The sequence below is a fragment of the Mytilus edulis genome, chromosome 12 (genome assembly GCF_963676685.1).
Source record: "Mytilus edulis chromosome 12, xbMytEdul2.2, whole genome shotgun sequence".
Classification (NCBI taxonomy): Eukaryota; Metazoa; Mollusca; class Bivalvia; order Mytilida; family Mytilidae; genus Mytilus; species Mytilus edulis.
In genome coordinates, this window is record NC_092355.1 from 36,016,440 (window position 1) to 36,044,414 (window position 27,975).

Sequence of the window (27,975 nt, forward strand, 5' to 3'; positions counted from 1 at the left end):
ACTGAACTCAAAGGAAAATCAATTCGGAAAGTCCATAATCACATGGCAAAATCAAATAACAAAACACATAAAAAACGAGTGGACAAGAACTGTCATATGCCTGACTTGGTACAGGCATTTTCAAATGTAGAAAATGGTGTGTTAAACCTGGTTTAAAGCGCTAACCCTCTCACTTTGATGACAGTTTCATCAAATTCCGTTATATGTACAATGGTGCGTTAACTAAACAGACACAATAAATAGAATAGTCAAAATATGGGTACAGCAGTCATCATCGGGAAACAATTTTAAAAGGAACAATTTAACAAAACATAAAAATATCTATCTACAAACACATTCATTGATTCACTCGAATGAAACCTTAGAACATTGTTTCTTTTGAAACAATATCGGTGAGGGTCCTGTCTTTGTTTGAAATAAAATATATCTATAGGTTAAGCTTATCATAAATGTTCATGTAATGACTTGCCTGTAGTTGGACAATTTAAAGAGCAACTGACTCCGACATCATGGTATGATCGGCAGTTCTGAATTCCGGAATCCATTTGTCCACAGTTTACTAATCTGCTTTCAATACCAGAGCAAAGAAGGCCAGCCAACCAGATAGTACCAGTTCCGTCGTTTACCATATTTGGTTGCAGGACATTTCCAGAACTGTAAAAATGACAATTCAATTTGAGTTCAGTAAAACCAATAGCCTGTGGCATACGAAGAGAGCGGAATATTCGTCCGCACGATAATGTAATACTTCCTCAAAAACGCGAATTTCCAGTTGTCAACACTTCGGTGTTGACATGAATATCAATAATGTGGTCATTTTTATAAATTTCCTGCTTACAAAACTTTTAACTTTTCGAAAAACTACGGATTTTCTTATACCAGGCATAAATTACCTTAGTCGTATTTGGCACAAGTTTTTGGAACTTTAGATCCTCAATGCTCTTCAACTTTGTACTTGTTTGGCTTTAATGTTATAAATAATGTAATAAATATTTTGATAGGAGCGTCACAGATGAGTCTTGTGTAGATGAAACGCACGTCTGGCGTACTAAATAACTATTGATAACTATTCTATATCGAATACAATACATTTTGCACATGTTGAATGTGTTCTAGATTTAATCGAACAGTTACTTCACATTTTTTTAAGAAATACAGAAAAATTTCCTAGCAGAAAATACAACTTGTTATTTAAAAAACAATGTGTGGAAGAATTGGAAGTTTGAACGTATCCAAAGGTAGAGATGTAGCCGTAGAATTTATAAATCAATTCTAACCGTTGAACTGTTCTATTCGTAGAACTGACAAAAGATTTAGTCAGTTCTAGATACTGTCTAAAACTGTTCTATGGTAGAACTGTCAGGATCAGTTCTAGATAGAACTACCAAATCAGTTCTAGGTTAGAACTGTTCTAGACGTAACTGTCTAACAGTTGCCAGGCTGACAGTTCCACATACTGCCTTAGAACAATTTTTCTGGCGGATTCTTGCAGATTTTATTAGAGGTTAGAAGTGATCTACACTGTACGTCCTGAAAGGACAAAATCGTATAGCAATCCCCAGAATCTGAAAAGCCCATATTTTGTGTTCAACAAGTAAGGTCGACCACATATTTTACTTTAGAAGACTAAACATAATCTGAACACTACTTAACTATACTTAAATGTACTCGACTCTGTCTCGAATTTACTGATTAGTACTTGATAATTTTTGTGTAGTCTAAACATGTCTCGATAATTCTCGACCAATCTTAACTCAGTCTTGACCTGCCATAACCAATCTTGACTAAGACTCATTCAGTCTCGACATGTATCGACCTGTTTTTACCTAGTATATCGATCTATATTGTCCTGTCTAGACTCAGTCATGACCTTTAAATTTAGTGTGGTTTGAATCAGCCTATCGAACTCAATTGTATATTGGTGAACAATTTGATCCTATACATTTCAGTATATTTAGTTAAATTGGTTCATCGCTGTCAAATTAAAATAGGGAAAAAAAGCTAGAATTTTCTGTTCGTACTAAATTAAGATAGTTACCTTTGATTTTTTTTTCAAACTAAGTTCGAATTTCATCAAATTTATTCAGCTTCCTCAGTTATACATTCACAGTGTAGACACTATTCTGTACGCTATCCGGAAGTCGCGATTTTCGAAGCGAGAACTGTTTGGATCACATTTTAAATTTGATGGGTATACTGAATTAAACGGTAAGTTGATCATCTGTACATTGCTTAATGATTAATTCAGCCGACATCGATATTCTCAAATGGTTTAGAATTAAATTCCGCACATTCATTATTCGTATCTTTGCCTTAATCAAGAGATTTTCAAGTGCATCACTAAGAAAAATCAGTCGGCGAACCTAAAAACAATCTTTTTACCCTCTTAGTGTTCAAATTAACGTAAAATCCAGACTTAATTAACTAAATGAAGTATATTTCAAGTGGTGGTAAAAGTTTCAACCAGATCTTTGAAGCCAGAAATAAGAAAATTACACTTGTTTGAATTTCTTACTGTACGATCAGTCTCGCTTGTATATTTTAAAACTGTATGATCAGTCTTTATGTCACTGTATTCTAGTGGTGATTTCAAAGTTATTTACGATACATTAGAAGGTGGCATTTTTCTAATAACACAAATATCTTTCAATACATTCACATCCTGAAACATATTTTAACTTAATAGGGTGTACTCGACTTACTACATTAAGTATAAGGATGTTTAAATGTTGCTAAAATAAGAGGAAGGTTTGATGTATACTAGTATATAAGTTTCAGAAATGTCCTCCGTTATTCTTAAAATTGTACAAAAACACAGCTTTAGTTGTTATATAAAAATGCATGTATTTACACACATTCGAGGCCGTACTGTAGCCTATAATTGATCACAGTTCCTTCACTTTGTTTAAGATGTAGAGCTGTCTCTTTGACACTCAATTGTACACCATTTTGTCAAGCGGGGGTTAAAGTGATGAAGAAGTCCGTCTTTCCGTTCGTCCGTTCGACCGGTACAATATGTTTCGCCAGTTTTGTAAGCGCATCTCCTCATAAACCACTTTATATACATTGGGGGTTCCGGCCATTTTTAAATGGAGAAGGGGTCCAATCCAGGAGAAAAGGGGACTTCAAATATATGTTCCCATACAAATGCATTGATACTTAAAAAAGGGTTTCAAACTGCCGGATCACTTTTTTTTTAAATCCGAAACTGATATAACTATTAATTAATCTTATTCGGATTCCTTATCATAAATGATAATGACTGTATTGTGCACCGTCTATTTCGAATTTTAGTAAAAATCTTTTTTGGGTTACTTTATATAAGATACGGACTTGAACATTGCATTAGGTATCTCCAACACCTCCTAAACCAATCATTAAATTTTTCTGAAATTGCTCCATTTGTACTCGATTAATGCATTATGGACCTTCTATTTCTGTAAACTTACCAAAATTATAGCACATGAATTAACCCCCTACGCAAAGCTGTCTTTATCTATTTTTTGTTATTTTAAAAGCGACAAGCTTGATTTATGTTATCATCAATTGGTCAACGGAGGACGGTGTAAATAATCTTTAGAAATGTAATAGCTATAAACAGATAACTGTAACGATACACTATTACAAAGTCCACAAACGAATCATGTATTTAATTTTAGGCATTTGATTTTAAATAAGACTGATGGAACAAAAATTATTTTGCCATCTAAAAAAATCATCAGAAATATATTTGTATTGTCTGATGAAAGTAATTACACGTTATAAATCCCTGGATAGTTCATAATATCACATATACACTTATATACCTTCAAATTGCTGTAGTTTTTTCTTCACAATCACGACTGGTCATACAGTCAAAAAATCTGAAATCGCTTCTAGAATACAGTCAGTTCTAGACTGATCGTACAGTAATTTATTTTGGGATCCTCAAAGAAAACATATTTGTTTATGGGAAATACGAATATTCTACTTAAATACGAAAAGAATATTGAAACAGTATATATTTAACTGTAAACTGATGAAAATATTTACAATAAAAGATTATTTGCTTTGTACTACGAGAGCAAAATTGTCCATCGATTTCACTTTTTTCTACCAAGTTGATGTGATGCACACGTATATTTTATATTCTAATGCATGTTTTTGTTACAGTAACTCATATTTATGATGCTATATATACCTTGAAGATGTTCAAAGCACTTTGTAGATATAGGAGTAAACAAATGATGAGAAAAGTTACCGTAGGCAAAACCGTCCTGTTAGCCAGTTGGAAATCATCGCTTCGAAAATCGCGACTTCCGGATAGCGTACAGAATAGTATCTACACTGTGACATTGGTCTAACAGAACGCCAGGTTGTTGTGTAGTTTAGTGTATTTCTATGACATTTGTAAATTTTGTTAATAGGTTAAAAGAGGTTAAAAAAATGATTTGCCTAATTCAGATTTATTCCTATGACTTAAATATTTGAATTTGAAGGCAATAGACCCATTTACCAAATAAATATATAATTGTGATAGCTGTTAATTTTGATGAAACAAAGTTATAAAAAAAAAAGTTTTAAGGAAAATCAAAAGTTAAAAAAATCAAATCAATGCAGTTGGAACAGAAAATTATAGATTATGTACTTAACTTTCAATTGAATCCTGAAGTTTGACATTAATTAACAAAAGAAACAAGCGACCTGGCATTCTCAAAGGCCAATATGTAACCACGATAGCTGTTTAGTTTGATGAAAATCCAAGTTGATTTGAAAAATGTATAAAACAATTTTTAAGATGACTATTTAAATTTAGTCCAAAATAAAAAGTCTAACTTTTATACCTAGTAGATTAATCAAATCCTTAAATTTGTCAGTATAACAACAAACTACATAACAACCTTGGACATGTTGGATTACTAAGATTAATATACAACCGAGATAGCTGTATAGTTTTAATTTGAAAAGAAATAAACAAATCTAACGGTTGTTATCTGAATTCAGTCTGAACTAAAATCTCAACGTTTTTTTACTATTAAGTAACTATTTAAATTTTACAACAATAATTGTTTTATTATACCTCAGTATGTTTTTTTCTATATAGAAAATAATGAAATAGTTGTAATATTTCATTCGACATTCTATTTGCTAATCAATAGTTTCAAAGACTATCACCCCGGTTAATAGTTTTATAATAATATTTCCTGTTATTTTTCCTACTTTTTTTCATTGGACAATAATGATATCAATAACTATTCTGCTTGGATGTGTGCGCTTGGCAACGACACAGTAATATCGTAAACGGTGTAATCTGTTTGTGTCTATCGTAAATTTAAATTAATAGATCACTTTAATACAAGAAGCAATTATAAAAGATTAAGAAAATCATAGAGAAACATTTTTTTTAAATATCTAAAATATAGTACTAACATTATGATATGGATCTGTCCTTGAATTTGCGGTTTGTGTACTTCAGCTAGAATTTATTATATGCATGAACAAGTTTACACAAGTTTTCCTAGTCATAATTGCAGTAAATAAAATATTTACAAATACAACACGAAATATGAAAAAAAAACATATAGTTAATTTTGTTTGCCTCGAGCAATAGTTCGTATCTCAAGGACGACAAACTCGCTATTACCCTCAAACCCATGTAATAGGTGTATACTATCTAACAACCTTAGAATGATGTATAATTGAAATAGCTGTAGAGTTTAGTGAAACTTCAAATTGATTTGAAAATGTAATATAAATAAGTACAGATGACTTTCTAGTTTAAACAAAACTGAAAGTTTACTTGTTAATTGAATCATTTAATTTGACAGTATTGAACCAAACTACCACATTCCCTGGAATTTTGTTAAATCAGTATATAATGGAGCTAGATGGGCTAGTTCAAACCAGTCAAGACTAAGTTTAAAGGTCAAGACTGCGTCTAGACGTGTGAAGGCTGGTCAAGCCTTCGTCGAGAATATTTCAGACTGCACAAAGATTAGCAAGTACTAAATCAAACGTATTGGTTAAAGTCGAGACCAATGTCGAGTACAGTTAAGTACAGTTAGGTGTTGTCGATATTATGTCGAGTCACTATGGTAGTCGTCCTTTAAACATGTTGTTTCATTGCTATTTCAATAAATTTCCATTAATGGCATAAAGCTGATGGTCTCTAAAAAGGTAACTATTCAACATGACTTATTGCATCAACATTTTGTCCTATTGTATATATAACTGGTTTTGTAATTTTTCCTAGACGGTTTCCCTAACATGTTTTCTTAGTTTTAACAAACAAAACTTTTCAAAAGTACAAAAATATACCACAGAAATCCCCGGAATTTTAATAAGACAACCTTTCTACATTATCTCGCTTTCTGTATTCATAAATGAAATGTCTAACGCTATTTTGTATTCTAGGTAATGCTATATATACCCAATAGTAGTTTTAAAAATATGAAGAACAACAGATGGGTTCACAGAAGTCCGTGCACTGCATAGCATGCATCACGAGTGTGGCAAAGAACACTCAATGAAAATCGCACAGTTTGAAATAAAAATCAATAAAATTAGAAACCAGACAACCAATGAATCGTATCTTAAAATTTAGTACAATATAATGTTTTTTTCTTATCGAATATACATATATTACTCCTCATACAATTTAAACTTCGAAAGATACTTATAGGTTTATTAACAAAAAAGGAAAGCCTTTATATGTCCCTAATTTATGAAATGAATGCGTATTTTTGTAATTCTATAGGATGGTAAAAGCGTTGAAAGAAGTAAGATTAATGCTTTCATATTCCTTTAAATTAGTAAAAGAAGATTTTAATTCTGATCCCTTGTTATCATAACATTGTTATGTAGTTCAACCATGAATTGTCTATGATGTGCATACCTTATGTTTCGTTTGTTCGATTGGGATTGTTGTAACGTTGACTTGTCCTGGGGATAATCTGCTGTCAGTTATGTTAAATTTTATTGTTAGATAGGATTGTATATTAGCATGCCTTGATATGGTTTTACGCCAATCAAAACTACGTTTTTTTTTTAAATAAAGCTTACATACATTGTATTTGTTATGCTACCAAGATATTTGTGAATTGCATAATGCTTTCATACAAGAACATACCAATATCCAAGTTGTTGACATGCTATTGTGGCATCAGTAGTGTCAAAATTATTGACACAAACAGTTCCCCATGTATTTTGGATATACACCTCGAGTCGTCCCTCATTTTTATTTGAACCTTCAAGAAGACGCAAAGTGCCTGTAAATTGAGAAATTATCAGTGACAAATAAAGTAATATTATTTCTTCTATATTCAAGTTTATAGAATTATTTGAATTGACTTTTGTTTTACCATATACATGTTTATAATTCAAATCTTATTGAAATCTGTTAATGAACATTGTTTATTCAAAGTTTAATGATTTACTCTTACCTGAATGTGGACATTCAAAGGAACAATAGACACCAATATCATGTTGATGTCCACAATCTCCGGTGTAAGAATCGTAGGAGCAATTGAGCAATCTATCTTCACTACCCAAACAGTCTACGTCATCTAACATAATTGTACCATAACCATCATCAACCCCTGTTGACTTCAACACATGCCCAGAACTGTAAGAAATGTCATACAAATCTTGTTAAAAACTGCAAAATATTCATTAATTATCAAGTCTGGGGCACTAAACCAACAACGGGTGGTCTGATTCGTGTTATTGCTTCAGAGCAGATAGATAACAACAACATAATGTACATTTTACCCAATGTCAGCTTTGTTCTTTTAAGATGCTTTAGTTTCAGAGATATAAGCCAAAACTACATGTTACCTCTTTGTTCTATGTTTAGCCATGTCGGCCATGTTGATTAGCAGGCGGGGTCATCGAACATATTCTTGTGAATTAAATACTCGAGTAATTATTATTTTTTCCAGAAGATTACAAAGAAATTACGATTTTTTTTTAATTGACTAGAGAGCGCAATAGCTCGTTAAGGGGTGAATTGGTAATTTTAATTATTATGACTTGGTTGTAGATCTTATTTGCTGAACAGTATTGCTGCTTACAGTTTATATATTTATTTATCATAATATTAAAGATAATAACCCAAAACTGCCCAATTCCTTTAAATTTACTAATTCATGGGCAGCCACCCTAAAACAGGTTGTCTGATTCATCTGAACATTTCAGGGCAGATCGATCTCAACCTTAGGAACAGCTTTACTTCGTCAGATTAAGAGATATAAGCCATGTTATCCTTATGAGCTGCTCATTTGATACTTAGGACTGGTCAGCTTTACCAAATGTTTTGAGTGGGAAAATGAAGGCATCAGTAGTATATCCTGTTCGAAATTCATCAATCGATTGAGGAGAAAACAAATCCGGGCTACAAACTGAAACTAAGGGTAACGCATCAAATATATGAGAAAACAACGAAACAACAGAGACACAACAAAAACACAACAAAAACACAACACTAAAATGAAACACACACATAAACCAACTATACTATAACAATGCCATTTTCTTGAGTTGATACAGAACATTTTAAGAAAACAAATGGTGGGTTAAACCTGGTTTTATGGATCGCCAAACCTGTCGTTTTTATGGTAAAGTAAGGTTAAATATAACATCAAAATGATAACATGACATGACAATAATACAAATAAAGGGTAGAACATACAGGACAGAGAAACACACAATTAATAGCTATCAAAAAGTACCAGGCTTATCATTTAATACGACAGAATCGCGTTTTATCTACATAAAACTCATCAGTGACGTTCAGATAACACATTAGTTCGAATGCCAAAAACAAGTACTAAGTTAAAGATCATTGAGGACCCAAAGTTTCAAAAAAACACAATTGATGCAGTGGTGGAAGCTGTATTGTCTAGACTGGTTTCTTTTTTCTATTTTCTATAATGGAATATAAGAATATTGAAAAGTACAATCACGTTTATCAACATATGTTTATAAGTATGTCACATATTTACATCTTCTCTTGTTTAAAACTGAAATCAATTTAAAAATGAATAACAAAATATAATACGTTGAAAATGTCTAACTGAGCTTTTCAAAGTTTTTTATTCTGCACACGTAACTGTTGTGATGTTAACCTACAAAGAAATCAATTAAAACATTCCAGGTATAATTTTATAATTTCTATGAAATATGAAAAAAGAGATTATTGATACAGAAATTTGGCCAATACCATTACATGTTCGTATATGTCCGATGCAGCAATAACGCAATACAATTGAGAACAGTCAATTGACTTATGTATTTACCCGATCATTTTCAGTTTTTAATTAATTTTTGTTTTCTATTGATGGATTAATATTTTTACGCTAGTACTGATAATTATACTATTTCAATTCAATACGTCATAAGTACGAAAATAAAAATTTGATTCACAATCTAGCATTGCAGTTTCATATAGAAGTTATGATCCATGTTTGTAATTTCATTCAAAACAAAGTCAATAAAGTTGTAAATGATATTATTCAGAACTGAATAATTTACCCAAAACAGTTTGAGGTGATAAATGTATATCGAATATGTATAGCAAATATGCATCCAGGAACACTCGCGATGCTTAAAATCAAAACACGTACCAATATCCAAGTTGACGACAGGCTACTGCTGCTTCAATGTTTTCAAAGGAATCATCGCAAACTGTTCCCCATTCATTGTATAACTTGATTTCCAACCGCCCATTATTCTCACTTGATCCTCCAACTAAACGTAACGTCCCTTAAATTGACAAGCATATAAGTTTTACAATACAAACTAACTAAATCGCTGCTACTTTGCTTTTTATGATTTTTTTATATGCATGAACTGATTTTGTGTCATGCTACCTGGCATATATAAAGTATAAAATCCCGTCACTAAATAACTTATTAATACTATTAATGTCTAAATATGATGGTGCAAAAACGTATTTATGACTGAAGTTTTGTTTTAATCCAAGGGTTACTTTTTTAGAACTGTAAAAACAATCCAGTGCATGATGCATTTCTGTCATATGTGAACATATCAATTTGCTTCTGTTACCATCTAATCTATATATATTTCACATACATGTACTTGCTGAGAGGATACGATACTTTTAACAAATGCATGAGAAGGACATATACTCGTATTGACAAAAGTCATCAAAGACACCACACTTATTGTTTGCTAAACCAGACGGGGTTGATGTCTACCGTAGCTTCATATGTGCTTTAAAACTTCATACAGTATGAAGTTTACGCGACAGATCAGTTTAAGAGCATTTAAAACAAATCATTCCATTAAATCAAACCAAACACGACTCATGCTATAAATGTTTTTTTTTACCTAGAATAGAAAACCTTAGTTTTCGAATAGTACTCAGTTTTATAAACAATACATTTATAGAACATATCAAAAATATTTCATGTGAACAGAATGCGTGCAAACGCAGTGCCAATGATCCATTTCTTTTAAAAACGCATGATAGAGGTTCGTTTACCTAAGATTCAGTAATGACGTTTGATCAAAACGATTGAAAGTCTAAAACTTGACGGCGGGCAGGCGGGCAGGCGGGCAGGCGGGCGGCAATCAAATGTTGTCAGTGCACTAACTCATGAACTGTTCAACCAAAGCTTTTAAAATTTTATTATGTTATTACTGACAACTATGCGAAGGTCAACTTCAATAATGGCGATTTTGACTTTTACCGTTCAGGAGTTATGGTTCTTGAAAGATTGAAAAATGGAGTTTCCAGTCGTGTCCGTGCATTTACGCATGAACTGCTCTACCAAAGCTTCCCAAATTTTATTATGTTGTTACTGATGACAGAATGGAGGTCAAGTTTAATAATGACGATTTTGACTATTATCGTTCAGGAGTTATGGTTCTTGAAAGACAGACAAATGGAGTTTCAAATCGTGTCCGTGCATTTATGCACGAACTGTTTTACCAAAGCTTCCGAAATTTTAATATGCTGTTACTGATGACAAAATGGAGGTCAAGTTCAATAATGACGATTTTGACTTTTACCGTTCAGGAGTCATGGTTATTGAAAGATTGAAAAATGGTGTTTCCCGTCGTGTCCGTGCATTTTCTCATAAACCATTCAACCAAAGCTTTTGAAATTTTAATATGTTGTTACTGATGACAAAATAGAGGTCAAGTTCAATAATGACGATTTTGACATTTACCGTTCAGGAGTTAAGGTTCTTGAAAGATCGTAAAATGGCGTTTCCATTAACGTTGTTACATTTACTCATGAACCATTCAATCTAAGCTTTTCAAATTTTAATATGTTGATACTGATTACAAAACGGAGGTCAAATTTGATATTGACGATTTTCATTTTCACCATTCATCAGTAATGGTTCTTGTGATATTGCCAGGACACAAATAAATGTTAATAAATACGGTTTGCTGTCGTTGTGACAGCCTCTTCTTGTATTTGGTTTTATTTGAATATTTTGAGTTTTCATTGTTACTTAAGCTTGAAAACTGGTAAAAAAGAGGTGAAAGCTTGATTGGTGTAACTTCCAGTAATGGTTATTTTCGAATATACAATGCAATATAGTGTGTGTTTTTTTCTGTAGTACATTTTGTACTGGACAGAACAAAACTTTACGCATGTAAAGTATTTTTTTTTTTTTGGAACAATGACAAATTCTGCACATTTTTTTACAAGTGCAAATTTAACAAACTGACTAATAGGGGAAAATAAATGGTGGTTTGACACCTCTACAGTTAAATCAAACAATTAATAACAGTCAATATTGTTCATTATAAAACATACATGTGTTGGTACAAAACAGGAAAATTGTTGCTTCAATTCATGTTAATGCAAATAAAGGCTATGTTCACGTTTCAATAACAAATGTATATAAGTGATATTCCTCTTGCTTTAGCATATGGCATGTACATTGCACAACTTGAAGTGTTTGCTTGTATATATCTTTAGCATATTTATTTTATGAAAACAACCATACATTTACTCAAAAGTTACATTAAAAGTATTTCAGTAGCTATCCATTCGTTTAATGTGTTTGGCTTTTGGTTTAATTATTGACTAGGAATTTTCCTTGGAGTTTGGTAAATAATTTTTATTTTAATTTTTATACAAATTGTGTACTTATATGTTTTCACAAGACTTCAAAGACTCTGCAACTATGTTTTTCAAAAACTTATTTGATGACAATTATTTCCTTATTGTGTTCATGTCGTTAATAAAATAAAACATTAGCTATGATATATTTAAGCTCGGAATTTGTTTTCGAAACTTTCAAAATTTTGTAACGTCAGAACCACACAAAGCAGGTTTTAATGTCAGATTTTTATCCGATTTGAAATTTGTTAAGTCAAACGTGTTTGTCTTTATGACTTGTTGAACATCTGTAATTTTTTACTTGATATATCTACATGACTAATATTCAGAAAACTAAGCGCTACCGCATCGATGTCGAAGTTAACTTTCTAGAGTGATATACTAACGTTCATTTATTTAAGTTATTTCAATAATAAAAAGAATATACTATTTTTAAGTATGCTAATATTATTGTCAACTACCTTGGTCTTCAGTTGGTGGATTAACGAAACACTTGACGCCGATATCTTCACCATGATTACAATTAACAGGCGAACCACGATAGGAACAGTTGGTCAATCTTTTTTCTGTGCCTTTGCATTGCACATCGTCAAGCCAGATGGTGTCATATCCATCATCTACTGCAGCGGCCGGTATAACTATCCCACCCCTGTTTCAATGAAAATAATCTGATATCCTTCATTGATTCTACTCTTGTGATGTCTTATTCTATAAATATGACTAAAATTCAGGCTACGGCAACATTGAATCATTCTGATAGACAACCATCTTATATTTCAGGTTAGACTAAATAACAGTATCATTTTAATTTTATAAGAGATATGATTTGACGTACTTGAACGCAATAACACGGTTGTTGTCTAAAAGTTGCAGAACTGTTAAACATTCAATTGAATGGACTTGAGTTGTGTGAGGTTCGTATTAATTTTCTCATTTTTATTTTTTGCATTGTGTTTTATTGCCATTTATGTTTGTTTGGTAGAGTTTTGGGTTGGGTTTTTTAGGGAGAGATGGGGACGCTATGGTGTTGGGTGTAGTTTTTTTTAGACTTATATGTGTTAACTTTATGTTGTGTATAATCCATTTGTTTAAATTTTGCATTATATAATTCTAAAATTACCATACACCAAGCTGTCGACAGACTACTTCTGCATCAATATTTTCAAAATAATCATCACAAACAGTTCCCCAAGCATTGTTTAAAAAGATCTCCAATCGTCCTTCATGTTCATTTTTGCCTCCAAAAAGATTTATATCACCTAAAAATTTAATAAAAAGCATCAATAATTCATAAGTATTTGTTTCTTAAACAATAATTTTGTAACCATAATTTCGATTAAACAATATTTACGTTTTGATAAAGTCAGTTCATAATACTTTATATTAAAGTATGTAATGTTTTACCAATAGTTATCGTTTTGAAAGCCAAAAAGGAGCAAAGCTGTATAAATATTCATTAGCCATAGAAGCAGAAAAAAAATTATACCCTTCTAATTATAAGATTCACGGTATTCAAATTTCGGAAATATATGTATGACTGGTTATAAATCAAATAACAGAAATCCGAACATATTCATTTAACATCTAAAGACAAACGATCTTTTAAAATGTCCAAGCCGTATCATGATAAACAAAAACAACTAAACCAAACAAACAAATTCAAAACGAATTTGAGCAAAATAATGACCACTTATCTTATTTTTTTTTTTGTATATATTTGGCATTGTGTACCTATTGTTACATAGTCAATTTATGAATTATGACAAATGTACGCAAACATTTATGAATTAACAAAATACTAACCTGCGTTCAGACATGTCTGGGTGCAATTTATACCAACATCATATGGTTGTACACATGTTGTTGGGTTGAAAACAGACGAACAATTTACAAATCCTTCCTCTGTACCTGAACATCTTACGTTTTGTAACCAGGCCGTTCCATAACTTGCATTAACAGCTTCTGATGGCAATTGATCTCCAGAACTGTACAAATATTCAAAATAGGTTGTTTTATTCCTTATTTAGCTTATACTTATTATAAAAATGAATAATGGCTTGTAACAATATGTCAAAAGTAAAATCACAAAAATACCGACAATAATGTATAGTTTTTAAGCGTAACATTTCAAACCTTAATAAGCATTTACTTGGACAGTCAAGATTTACTTGTGTGTGAAAAGAATTTCAAATATGAAAGAATATTATGGTTAGAGTAAATATTAAAATAATGGACGCCCGGCTCTTATGTTTGTTTTGTTCTATTATTAATGAATAGGTCAAGTCAATGAAATACACTATGCTTAATATACCTCAAATGGTTAAACAACTCTGATTCCAAACTCATTTTAATCAAGTTTGTACAGAGTGCTTCGATTTTGACAAGTTTATTTTTTAATAATTACATTAGATGTATGTTTCATAATAATACGTTATTTTGATTGGCTAGCTGCATATCACGTGCTATTCCTGAAACAATTGTACTAGACAATAACATTTATCATTCATGATGACACGAGGTCCCACAATAAAGTGCACAGGTAAATTAAATGAAAACTTGATAAAAATCGTGTTTTCATGATACTAGCTAAAAAATGTAATTTTAAGTATTGAATGCTTCTTTTTGTAACTTTATAGGGTTGTAAAAGCGTTGACCGTGCGCACATTTTTAGTATGAAGCGCTTCCGCGCTTCATACAAAATGTACTTCGGTCAACGCTTTTACACCCAAATAAATTTACAAAAAGCAGCATTCAATTCTTAAATAAAAACATGATACATTAATGAATGTCATTTGCAACTACTGGAAGCAAACACATAAATAATATTATGTTTGCTTAACATGTCAAAGGACGATCAGAACTCATTTACCCTTCCTGTAACATGTAAGATGTAATAACATTTGTAATTTGTCGTTTCAAGATATAATGCTTTTCAGGTAATATTTTAAAAGCTTACAGCAAGACGTTGTGCTTGGTTAAACGTCATAGGCAATTGAGACGCAGCTAATGACATAACGTCATTTTCATGTTGGAGTACGAACAACAAGATAACCCATAGTCTTTTAGATTTTGAAAATGCGAATTCGGCATTGTTATACATTTGTATGTACTCATTGCAAATTATGTGTATCTCAGTTGACAATAATACTACACGAACTTAATAAAACTAATCATAATGTTTTTTCAGACCCAATTATGATACTCTATCAACATTGAATAGTGGATATAAACTTTGAAAATATTATTTGAACAAAGAAATATAAAAAATACAAAAATACAAATGAAAATGATTAAATGTTTGTCGTTTTTCAATTAGAATAAAAGTTAAAGTTTTGGTAAAGTTTGCACAGTGTATTTTACATAACATACCAGTAACCAAGCTGTCGACAAGCAACTACAGCTGCACCACTGTTTTGCATATTACAAACAGTTCCCCATTCGCCGAAGAAATTAACCTCAAGCCTCCCTTCATTATCAGTTGCCCCTCCAATTAAACGTAAATTGCCTGGAAACATTTTAAATTCAACTAGCTAACTAGCAAACTTGTTTATAATAATGCCATATGACTATTCGCAAAATAGTATAAAATATATAACCAGTAATTAGGACACCCTATGCATACCCTTTTGTTCTCAAAGTGACGTTAATCTTTACAGGTATGACAAACAAAATAAATAATTTCGGTCGAAGACTTTTATATAATAATTGTTTCACCTCCTGAAAATTTGCAATATTTTTTTAGCCATTTTATTTTGGTAAATATTTAGACTGTTCGTCTTTTGATAGAATATAAACATTTTCTAATTTTGACAAATGTTGAACTTATAGATTGGTTTAAAAAAAATACAGTTAATTAGGAAATTGTATTTGTTATCTGCACAGAAATTAAAAGACATTTTACACAATATGTCATATCCTTCTTCGCCTACAGCACAACCAGTTTTTAACCTGAGTGGAATAATGCCGCATCTGAGCTACGCTATGTAATGGTTACAGCTACATTCAGATTTTATTAATATGTCTATTGGGAGTTCAGAAATTCGCTAAACCTTTCTTCAAATTATCGGATCATTAATCATTCACCACTGTCTTGCACACATCTTAATCAAATACGTTTTGTAAAAAAAATGGTTACCAATCCAATAAATGACAAAATACTTTTTAAGATGTCGTCCATATAAACAAGCTTGTTCCAATATCTAATAATATAACACCATCGTCATTCTTCGGCCTGCTACCAAAAAAAAACTACAAAGTTCGTTGTCAGATCGGTGCAAGTTTATGGACGCCAACATAAAAAAAAACAACATGCTTTGTTCTGAATTCGATTCAAGCAAGCGACTTTTTTGTATTCAAAGATCAAAGAGCTATAATTTAACACTGACAAAGGTTAAGGAGACATAGTTTCTTTGTGGCTTATGCGTTGTCTACTAAAGAGATAATTTATACGAGACTAATGTCACAATTCCAAAGTTGCACCTATTTAGCAAAACTAGCAGAGGAAATCTTACGAGTTTTCGTAGAGATTTATCAAATTTGTTTTATTATTTAACATTATGAATTGTCTTTCATCATAAGCAAGTATATTCAAGTATTCACAAAATGTTCAAGGTATATATAAACAGATGAAGTGTTTCCTGGAAAAATTAAAATCTATGCGACGTCAACAAAAAGTCAGTTTTAAAAAACAAATGAAAAATAAGCAATTAAAACAGGTTACATGTATCCATTTCTTAAAAAATAAAAGTAAGCGGTGAAATAAAACAAAAACTTAATGCTATTTTTATGTATGTGAACTTGAGTATGCATGCAATTTGAGTACTACTTATTTAAGAATCGTGGATCGTATGAAGTTCGGTTTAATACTTCTTTTCTATAATTGACGTGCCAGTATAGACAATTTTCAGAATTACAGTTCTGTTACATAGGCTTACATGCAAAGCAGCTGATAAATTTGTGTTAACCATATATAAAAGGCGTTTTCCTAAAATATATTTAAAAAATTAATGAAGAAAATATGATATGAATTAAAAAAAAAACAGATAAAAAAATCAACCAGCTAACGCCTTTGTATATTTCACAAAAAACAAATTATAAATTATCTGTTTTTGGGTAATTGATGTGCAAAAAATTATACAGTGATAACTCTTTTGTGTAAAGGAAAGACAAACATTATTTTCTGTAGTAATACATTCTAACGTTTTAACTTTAATGTGCAGGTGTGCTTTTTGTTTTGATTTCTTTAGAATACATCCTGTAAGAACGTTATTTTTACATAACTTAATCTAACCATTATTTTCTGTTGAACAGCTAAGAAAACAGTGAATTCCAATATCCTCGGTGTGTTGACAGTTGTGGTTACCGTCATTGGATGGACAATTTAATAATTTACTTTCAGAACCATTGCAATTAACATCATCTAACCAAATGGTATCTATCCCATGATGCACAGCCGATGGAGCAACTACAACTCCAGAACTACAAATAAAAAATAAAATCGTTAGTGAGATACATGTATCAAGTTAGGAATATGATAGTTGTTATCCATTAGTTTGATATGTTTTATCATTTGGAATTTGCCATTTGATTATGAATTTTCCTCGGAGCTCAGTATTTTTGTGAATTTACTTTTTGTTACAAAGAAAGATGTAACAGTTACTGGTCATCAAGAGCGATTTCATTTACTGGTAGTAAGGTCGAAGTTCTTCAAATGAACATTTATAATAAAGTCACTACACTCTTATAACGCGGGTTGTACTGCAGAAAGCAATGTAATTTTCTGTCCACGAACATGTAGAAGAAATGGTCCTGTTCAATATCCACGAGAATTTCTTCAAAATAAAAAGCTAAGAAACTTTCCGTCGTGTTTCAAACTGTTACTAATCATGATAATATCATACAGTAGATGTTAATCCAAAAATAATATATTGGACAATGCTTATAATCAGAGGTTGAAAAATGCATATTCAAAATCGACGAAACAACTGATTACGCCATGAAAAAAACTGCAGCGACAAAAGCCAACAGTAATTGACAAAACCACAACATAGACAACATAATGTTGAGCAACACAAACCTAACCAAATCGTTGAGAAATTTCATGTGCCTCGAAGTGTAAGCAGATCCTGCTCCACATCAGGCATCCATCATGTTGCTCTTGTCAGTACACATTCAATGATAAGTCGCTTTCGAGAAAATATAATATAATTGTGACTATTTATACATATCCGTCAAAATCTCCGAAAGAGATTTTTATGACAGTCAATTAAAAGAGATGCGAAGGATACCTTAGGGATATTCAAACTCATAAGTCGAAAATAAACTGACAACGCCATTGAAAACAAAAACAGAAAGACAATGGTACACACATTTAAATCTACGACGAGATATAAACAAACATCTCCCACCAAGTGTTTGTACAGAAGTTTGAAAAGTAAATTCTATAGAAAATTGTGTTGTTAACGTCTCAAGCTTACATTTCTTGGCATGCCTCAAACGAAGGTTTTCAAAGATGTATATAGTTTAAAATTTAAACGAGTCTAAATTTACTGCCGTCAAATATTTTTTTCTAAATATTAGGTCTCTTTAGTGAATATTGAACATCGCATTATAAACTGCAATGCTTGTCATATTTTTTAATGATTTTGGCATCAAAGATGTATATTCATTTTTGATAATCATAGCTAACTATACCAACTATTGTATCAAGGGGCCTGTACCTTGGAAATTAAAATTATATATGTAAATAACATAATTCGCGATAGCATGCCTACATTGTTTAGAGGTTATTGAAGAACGATTGTGCTTATGTCATAGTTTTATCAAAAGGACAGATAAAATTGTCAAATTGATCATGATGTAAGTCTTTCTGTAAGAGTTTATGATTTTATGAGCTTTTCAATGTTTTAAAACCAAGTAGGGTACCATATTATAACTAAAGATTTTTAAAAAACGGAATCGAGTCATACCATATAAGTTTAATTTTCAAACTTCTGAATTTGAATCACATATATTTTGGTTAATTGTAAACGGTCCTTTGTGCATATTATTAATATCAGAATAAAGAAACTATTTGATTTTTTTTTTACATTAGTCCATTTTGTATTTGCTTTGAACTTAGTGCATACCAATATCCGAGCTGTTTACAGGCCACCGCTGCATCAACATCCTCAAAACCATCGTCACAGACTGTTCCCCATTCGTCATTATGATAAATTTCTAAACGCCCTTTATTCTCTTGAGTTTCCCAAATGATACGCAAAGCACCTGCAAATAAGAAACCTAGGAATGATAAGTCACTAAGTCATGCAAAATCAAAAGAGTGAACTGATGTATAATGACCAGTTATGTTTTATTGCTGTATATTCATATTGTTCAGAATATCGCCAGTATTTAATCTTGCTTACACACGGTAATTTAAGCTCTCAAAACATGTTTTAATGAGGGGTAAAATTACTAAAGTCATTAATCATAAGCCATTGTAGTCTTCCGTTGGTGTCCCCTTCACATACACGGATTTTCCAAACGGATAGGTTAAATTCACGAATCCTTACGATCCGGCCTCTTTTACGACCGATTTAAGAGTTGTCAAGAGTTATTATTGACTATTTATGGTTTATTTATTATAATTGCGAGTTGTTACGATGTATTTACGGCATAATTCCATGATTTGTAACGGATTACACCAGCAATTTACTGGCGTTTTACCGATTGTTGATTCTTTAACGGAATGCTAATATTTATCGAAGCTTTTAAGTCTCACGAGTCCTTACGTTTTTACATTTGTAATACCTTTTCAAAGTTGTAAAGAAGTCTTAAGAATAAGTAAAGAATTCGTGTCAATTGGGAAAGTACTCGTTATTTCACGTAAGTTTTACGTACTATATCTTTACAATCTGTAAAGCTATCTTTATACGAACTATTCTGAATCGTTCGCAACATTTAGGAACTCATAATAATTCGTATATAATACGTAAACAAATCGTAAACTAGCCGAAACAATTTTTTGTTAAATAAGATCAAGTTATTTACGAAACACCAGTATGTAGGCGTTCGGAAAGAAATTTTTGACATGTCAAAAATGTTGCCCCTAATTTCACAGATCCACCTCGATAAAATTCTGACGTCAAAAATACATTTGCATATTAACAACACTTCGTTGTTGACATCAATATCAATAATGTGGTCATTTTTATATATTTCCTGTTTACAAAACTTAAAATTTCTCGAAAAACTAAGGATTTTCTTATCCCAGGCATAGATTAACTTAGTCGTATTTGTTTTCCGTTAATTGTTTTGTTAGAAATTAGACCGTTATTGTTTTCCCCATATCGGGACTTGTTATATATCATAGATACTAGGACTTAATTTAGTATATACGCCCGACGCTCAATTTCAAAAGTTAAAAAGGCCAAACAAAGTACGAACTTCAAGTTGATTATATTTTTTGGATATTTATCATTGTTATAGGCTATGAATCTTACAACCATTTCATTTTAATTTTAGTAGAGGGTGGTTTTATTTGCAATCATACCAAATCACTAAATCTTCACAATCTAACGATTTAATAAAACGTAAATTTTAACTTAACATCACCTTCATTTTCTGCTGAACAGCTGAGCAAACAATTGACTCCAATATCTTCCGTGTGCTTGCAGTCTGGTGTTTTGGTATGTGTGCAATTTAATAATTTACTTTCTGAACCAGTGCACCCCACATCATCTAACCAAATGGTACCTATGCCATCATTAACAGCTGATGCCGAAACCACTACTGCAGAACTGCATTTGAATAGAAAACTCTTTGAATGCTAGCCTATAATGAGAGAGAGAGAGAAAGGGAGAGAGAGAGAGAGAGAGAGAGAGAGAGAGAGAGAGAGAGAGAGAGAGAGAGAGAGAGAGAGAGAGAGAGAGAGAGATCCAATACAATGCAATTTTCTTGGCATGTCTGATCATATGCATATACACATGTTAAGTTAAACAATATTTAGGCGAAGTGCTGTTTTGTTTTGTTTTGAATGTTTGATATGATGGTTATCAGATATTCCTGACGAGAACTTGACTATGTTAAATCATCATGTACAATGTTTCAGTAAATGGTTTTACATTTTAAAGATTATTTTTTGGGGGGTTTTGCACATATGTCCCATTATTTTCCATATATCATGTTATTCGTCATATGGATTTACATACAAGAATCGAAAACAGAGAACGGGTTTGGATGGTCTTTGACAACTACATAGGCTAAAGACTCAGTTGAGGTTATTGGTGATGCACTGTTTCGTAGAATGATGACTTTTTTCAATAACACTTGCACATTTTAATTAAGGGAAAACTGTTGAACGAGATTTAAATGACGGAGTTGACTCCCGCTAACACGTACGGGGACAACTCCTAGTTCGTACTACGGTTGGTTAGCCAATCAGAAAACTTAAATTGGAGGCAAATGTGATTGTGTTCACGTTTAGCAGTTGAATATCCGAACTTAAAATACTAAACTTGAATAATGCAACATGAACTTGCTTCAAATAATTAAAACGGGGAGCTAATTTAGTCGAATGTTGACATGTGTTAGTCAGCTTTAAATAAATACACACCAATATCCGAGCTGTTTACATGCTACTGCTGCATCAACATTCCTAAAGCCATCATCACAAACTGTACCCCATTCACCTTTATAGTTCACTTCCAGTCGTCCTATATTTGCAGCAATACCCGAAATAATACGCAAATCACCTGCAAAAAAAGCAAGTCATGCAAAAACATGCATGCTATTTCACATATTTTGAGTATTCATACAACACTTATTTACCCATTCGAATTTTATCGATTAAGTGCTTTGAATGTAGTTTGTTTTTCTATAGATAGTGATGATGACATCAGAATTATCTTTATATCTGTGAGTTATAAAATCGAGATTTCCAGAAAATCCATAAATTAATATATTCAAACGTTTTGTGTAATGGTTTATTTTCTTTTGTATTTTCTTTCTATTCTTACTTGATTGATTTGTTTTGATATATTTTGATTGATTTCTCTTTTCTTTTTGTGGGTTATCAAACAATATATTTGTCTGTCAAATATCAACTCATATGTCTTTAGCTCCGTCTTAAAGTTTTGATTCTAGGCTTTAATATTCTTGCATTTAACGAGATAATATAATGAAGAGTATTTGTGCCTTCAAGCTATTCAATACCGCCATATTCTGTATGTGCCTGTCCCAAGTCAGGAGCCTCTAGTTTATTGGCTGTCGTTTGTTGCTTTGTAATTTCTTTGTTTTTCGTTCATTATTTTGTGCATAAATTATTTTTTGAGTTTTCTCGTTTTAATTGTTTTACATTTCTTTTTTTGGGGTATTTAATGGCTTTACATGCAGCATGCTTATTGTTAAAAGCCGTACAGTGACCTGCAGTTGGAAATTTCTGTGTCATTTGGTCTCTTGTGGAGAGTTGTCTCATTGGCAATCACAACACATCATCTTAATTTTATATTACATAAAGATCATAATGGTTATTATCATTAATCGAAATATGAAATTACTAATTAATAAACAAAACTCTTCCCGGGAGACGTATGACAAACCGGTTAATATGCAAATGCACATTGTATAAACATCTAAAGTAATCTGATAAAATCGTGTAAACATACATTTTCTTCTTCACATGATTAGGTTGAATTACTTTCACATGTTTCTCGAAATTTACAAAAATAAGCAATGTCAAAGTTATACAAAAAACGAACCAAACCATGATATTAGAAACTTACCATGTTATTGAATATTCAACAGTGTTTTTTTGTTCATCGACTAAATTTAATCCTGTGAATACGTGTAAGTCTATTCACAAATGTGTTTTGATTAAGGGGTTTGTTGTTAAGTCATTTCTGTCTTAACCCCATATGAAAATAGATTAAGTGTATTAAGTCTAGGTGAATGTCTAATATATTCAACAAACCTGAAAGCTGACTCTTGACCACAAACTCCATTGTCACTACAGTTAGAAGAAGGATCCATTCCAATTGCTTCATTTTGCCTATAACAAAACATATTTTAGTCGAAACGCGCGTCTGGCGTACTACATTATAATCCTGGTACCTTTGATAACTATTAGCACTTGCAGCAATATTACAGACTACTGTAGAACATCATTTTAATAAATTGCCCATCGTGATCGCTCCATCGATGATATTGATAAAAAAATGTTTATTTTGTGCAAAACTAGATAAGGAGACGATAAAGAAATAATAACATAATAGCAATTTGTAAATGGATTTTACGCCAATGAAAGTGGTGAATTATAATGACAGACCACAATGATATAATAACATTACATGTATGTTTTTCGACAAAATTATTGTAAGTATGGCTAGCCATAATACCAGGTTCAACCGACAATTTGTATTTATAATTTCCTTTACAAGGTCAGGAAAATAGCTATTGTCATGATTGTTATATAATAATTCGTTATTCTGAAATTAAAGCAAAAGTATAACAGTTGCATACTTAAACATGTACATGTACCAATAGATAATAGCAGGTGAGCGACATAGACTCCTTTGAGCCCTTAATTCTATTTGTTTCCACATTTATCCTTTTCCAGACCTGTTGGTAATTTTCGTTAATCAACATTTGTTTCGTTTGATGTTAATTAATTGATCAACGCCAAAATGTGTTGCTTTCGTTTGATTCCCAATTGTGACATCTTGAACAAAAATAACGACCATGCGAAATATGTCATAAACAGAGGACACATCTTTTTGCAGATCGATAACAATAAGATTTGGATGATCTATATCGTCTAAAGATCATTCTAGAAACAGATTCAACCATCATATTGTATGCAATACGAGATTGGTCTACTCTTGAAAGTTCTATTTTGAATATCTAAAAAGCTCAGCGTTATAAGTTCAATATATACTAACTGTCACGAGTAAAAACATCGCTTGTATAATTAAGTGGTTGTAATGTACTGAATTGTCTCGTATTTTTCGTGTGTGTATGTTATATTAGTTTACTGATTGAGTTAAAACCAGTGGTATTGAACCACAAAATGTAAATTGACCCGTCCACCTTATTTTACTTGGATTAATCCAAATGTATTATTAAACTCAATTTGCATCGCAATCAATTATTTAAACGGGTTATAAACCGATTCAAAGCCTTTCTTGTTAAAATTCGTTCATTCGCAGGTCATGATATTGTTATAAATGTTTTTGGTCGAAATTCTTTGGATAAAATGTCCGCCACAAACAAACTAAAAATGCTAAATAGAAAAGAATTGAGCAATGCAAATACAGAATAACATAATCCATATTATTGTATCCTTTGATTGTTTAGACATTATGCGTTGATGTCAAAGAGATGTAGGAACGTTTGTATTTTCGGTTCTAGACATTTAAGATCGATACAGTCTATATTCAGCCTGCTCAAACACTGCTTTTACCTGAAGACAACGCCAACATACTAAATAATTTAAAAATCAAATGTGGAAATTATTTTGACGACTTCTGATAATATTCGATCCACAAATACACCAATGGGAGAAATAAATCTGTTTGATGTTTTTAGGAATAGCAGTAGCATGTGTCATATACATATCATCATGAAAAATAAATCTGAAATACATTTATGTTAACAAAATGTAGTCGTTCACTTAGAGAAATGACAGGAAAGAGATACATTTCATACGTGATTATCACGGATAATAAAGAGCTTGTCAATCTTCTTATTTTTCGTGGTTTATGTTGCATATTTTATAAAAGGATGCATAATATAAAACTATTTCTATCGTAACGTGACAATTTAAATGTAATATGAGTACACTGAATTATAAAAGGTCGTTAAAGGGTAGTTAAAAAAAAAGAAATGTCAAAGTGTCAGAATTATCAAGAGTAATAGAATATGTTAGAATAAAACTTAACATGTAATACTACATAGTTAGGACAGGGAAATCACCTTTAAACATTACAAAAAAGCTGTTACCACAATAAAGTTGACATTTTCATTTCAAAAAAGATAAGCTGAGTTAAATTTACAAGTGGTATAACCGCAGGTAAATAATTCACAAAGCAAACAAAATTACATTCGCTTGTATTGTTAAGTTGTTTCTTGGCAGCGTTTTCATCTCGAGTTTGGCAGGTCGTCGGGTAGAACGCCTTGATATTGGTATTTGATGTTTTTCACTATTCTATTAGCCAAGCATTAAGGAGTAAATCTGGGTAGGCTGACATGCTTTTGCTCGTATTCAATTACCTTGATCATGTTGATAAATTTTGTGTGAAATCATACATTGGTAACGAAAATCCGTAGACACTTTTCTATTCAATACAAATGCATTCAGAAACTTATTTATCATTGACCTTTTTTCCTTTAATTTTGATATAATTATTTTATAAGTTTACGGTCAACTGCAACAAATGAGGTCAATTTGCTCATTTATATATCAAAATAAAAGACCCTATCTGTCTTGAAAAAAGCTGGCAATCCAAATTTCTGTTTGTTTGCGCTTTACTACGTCGCAATGCTTTTGAAACAACATATTCAGTCAGTAATTTCAGTCCTACATGTACGTCAAATTTCGCAACTTCGTTATGTTTGACATCGTTGAATAATATAAATACCAAAATAAACCATTATATATGATGATGTTAAGTTTTGTTAAGAATAGATGAGTACTTATTATGATTATTCTAAATATATCCAACAATGCATTTATATTTAGTCATCCTTTACAAAAAAGTATTAATGACTTGATTAAGGAGCTTGTCATTGCAAAAACATGAATATAGAAGAATAGATACTACACTACTGATGCCATTTTTCTTACAACTTCTTTTGTATTTTTTTTTTATCACATTCTGTAAACGAATGAATCTTTAATTTAAAAAGATTTCTATCGTTACGTGACAAACTACAAGTAAGATGAGTACACTAAAGAATTCATGGTCGCCAACGGTTTGTTAAGTACGCATGACATTTTGAAGCGTAAAAGGTATTGTAGGTAATACAAGATGCAAGATAAGCAATAACGATAAATAAAATCTAATAAATCATTGATATGATATGTTAATCACCTTTAAAATAGATTAAAAAGGCAGCTGTACCATAATATGGCTGAAGATTGCATTTCAAAATACATATATTAATTGTGATTTTTGACAGTAATTCAGTTAACCGTAAATTTATTTTATAAATCTACTGCAGGGGCAGTCTCGTGGAAGCAATTTCGATCGAGTGTTGGAGGTCGTCGGTTTGAACGCCAAAAATCAAACAAAAACATGTGGTGCACACTGAATGACATGCGTAGCGGGTTATTTTCAGGTGTACACGATATTTTTTATGTTATTTTGAATAGACTTAAAAATATATTGCAGTATTTTTTTATAATTTGATTATCAATTCCATTTTAAATCGGAGTAAACTATAAAATAAAGTTGAGAGGGTCAAAATCCCATGACAAGATTATGTTGATGAGTTGATAAAAAGAAAACGTCAGCCAATCACAAGACGCGTTACATCCAAATTAAATTATATGGTGGTAGCGTTTTCGCATCGAGTGGTGGTCGTCGTCGGTTTTTAAGCTGACCGGATCAAACTTAATACTTTAAAATGGATATGTGATGCTTCTACATGGTACATTACGGAGTAGAAATAACGTTTCATGTAAGGGTGACATGATCACCTTTGAACTATAACCTTGATTAACGTTTTTGTGAAATCATACATTTATTGGAAGCTAAAAGTCGTTAACATTTTCCTTTTCAACACAAATCAATTCAGAAAAATAAATTATTTAATTCTTCGATGCACTTTTCATACAACATAAATGTTAGCATACAAGGTCGAACTTCTATTATGAGGTCACCTTTTTTTGCTTTCTTGTGAATATACTTTTGTAACATCACGAAAAAATGACGATTGTGCATTGAAAAAATATACATCTTTTTGCAAATCAAATCAAAAGTAGTATTTAGATTGTCTCTATATATCGTATAAAATCATTCGAAAAACCGATGAGACCAACATAAGTTGTACAATACTTTATTTATCCGCTCATCACAGTTCGATTTCAAATATTTAAATCGCTCAGCGAGCCTCGCGTCTTCAATTTAGATTTTAACTGTTGCGAGGCGATAAATACCTTTTTTGTGTAGCTTCTAATGTACTGACATCAAGTTTGTTGCTTTCCTGTGCATATTTTATTGGAACATTTTGAACAAAATGACGTCTCATAGAAAGAAAACATCTTTTCGCAGATCAATAAAAAAGTAGGATTAAAAGAGTGTCTGTATAGCGTCTAAAAATCATTTATTTAGAAAACCAGTTTTAATCACCATACATCGTGCAATACTTTTTTAATCCACTCGTGATAGTTCGATTTCAAATATACGCGATCCTGGCGCATTTAATTCAGAATGTAATTGTCCCGTGCTCGAGGAGATAAATATTGTGTAATATTTATCGTTTGTGTACGTTTCGTGTGCTCGCTGATTGACATAAAAACGGAAGTTTCGAAATCTCCAAATGTAAACTGCCTTGCCCCCTCTTTTTACTTCGATCAATTGCAATGTTGCTTACTTTTTTTACTCAACTTACTTGCAATGCAATTAAATAATCAAACATGTTTAAACTTATTCAAAGCATTTCTTGTGAGAACTGTTACATACGCTGGTTATGAAATTGTTATAATTGTAATTTGTATGTGCTCGATAGGAAACAAAACAGAAAATCTGACAAAAAAACTTATTTTTATATAAAATTCCTGTCATCAACAAACGAAATTGCAAACAGATAAACAATGCAATACAGAATACTTACAGATCAGCCTTTTCCAAATTTTATCTTAGAATGCACAATGCGTCAACACCGCTAACATATTTTAAACGCAATGAGGGTAA

The 27,975-nt window shown here is 31.5% G+C and overlaps 1 protein-coding gene across 1 annotated transcript; it reads right to left on the reverse strand.

Moving 5' to 3' along the window:
- Window positions 1–443: 443 nt before the first annotated feature.
- Window positions 444–27,975, reverse strand: LOC139497592 (scavenger receptor cysteine-rich type 1 protein M160-like). The gene is made up of 14 exons (XM_071285825.1): window positions 27,896–27,975; window positions 23,034–23,111; window positions 21,678–21,816; window positions 20,678–20,862; window positions 19,210–19,348; window positions 17,373–17,560; window positions 15,452–15,587; window positions 13,886–14,067; window positions 13,203–13,341; window positions 12,544–12,731; window positions 9,603–9,741; window positions 7,422–7,603; window positions 7,109–7,247; window positions 444–654 (listed from the first exon to the last, which is right to left on the reverse strand). Exons 2-14 carry the CDS (start codon window positions 23,104–23,106, stop codon window positions 444–446), a joined length of 2,040 nt encoding a protein of 679 aa, XP_071141926.1. The 5' UTR covers window positions 23,107–23,111; window positions 27,896–27,975.

Excerpts from the sequence above, each read along its gene's own strand:
- LOC139497592 (XM_071285825.1), bottom strand. The coding sequence starts at position 23,106 with ATGAAGCAATTGGAATGGATCCTTCTTCTAACTGTAGTGACAATGGAG. Across the intron at positions 21,817-23,033 it reads GGTCAAGAGTCAGCTTTCAG|GTGATTTGCGTATTATTTCG; the intron begins GTTTGTTGAATA and ends CTTTTTTTGCAG. Across the intron at positions 17,561-19,209 it reads TGTAAACAGCTCGGATATTG|TTCTGGAGTTGTAGTTGCTC; the intron begins GTATGCACTAAG and ends TTTTATTTGTAG.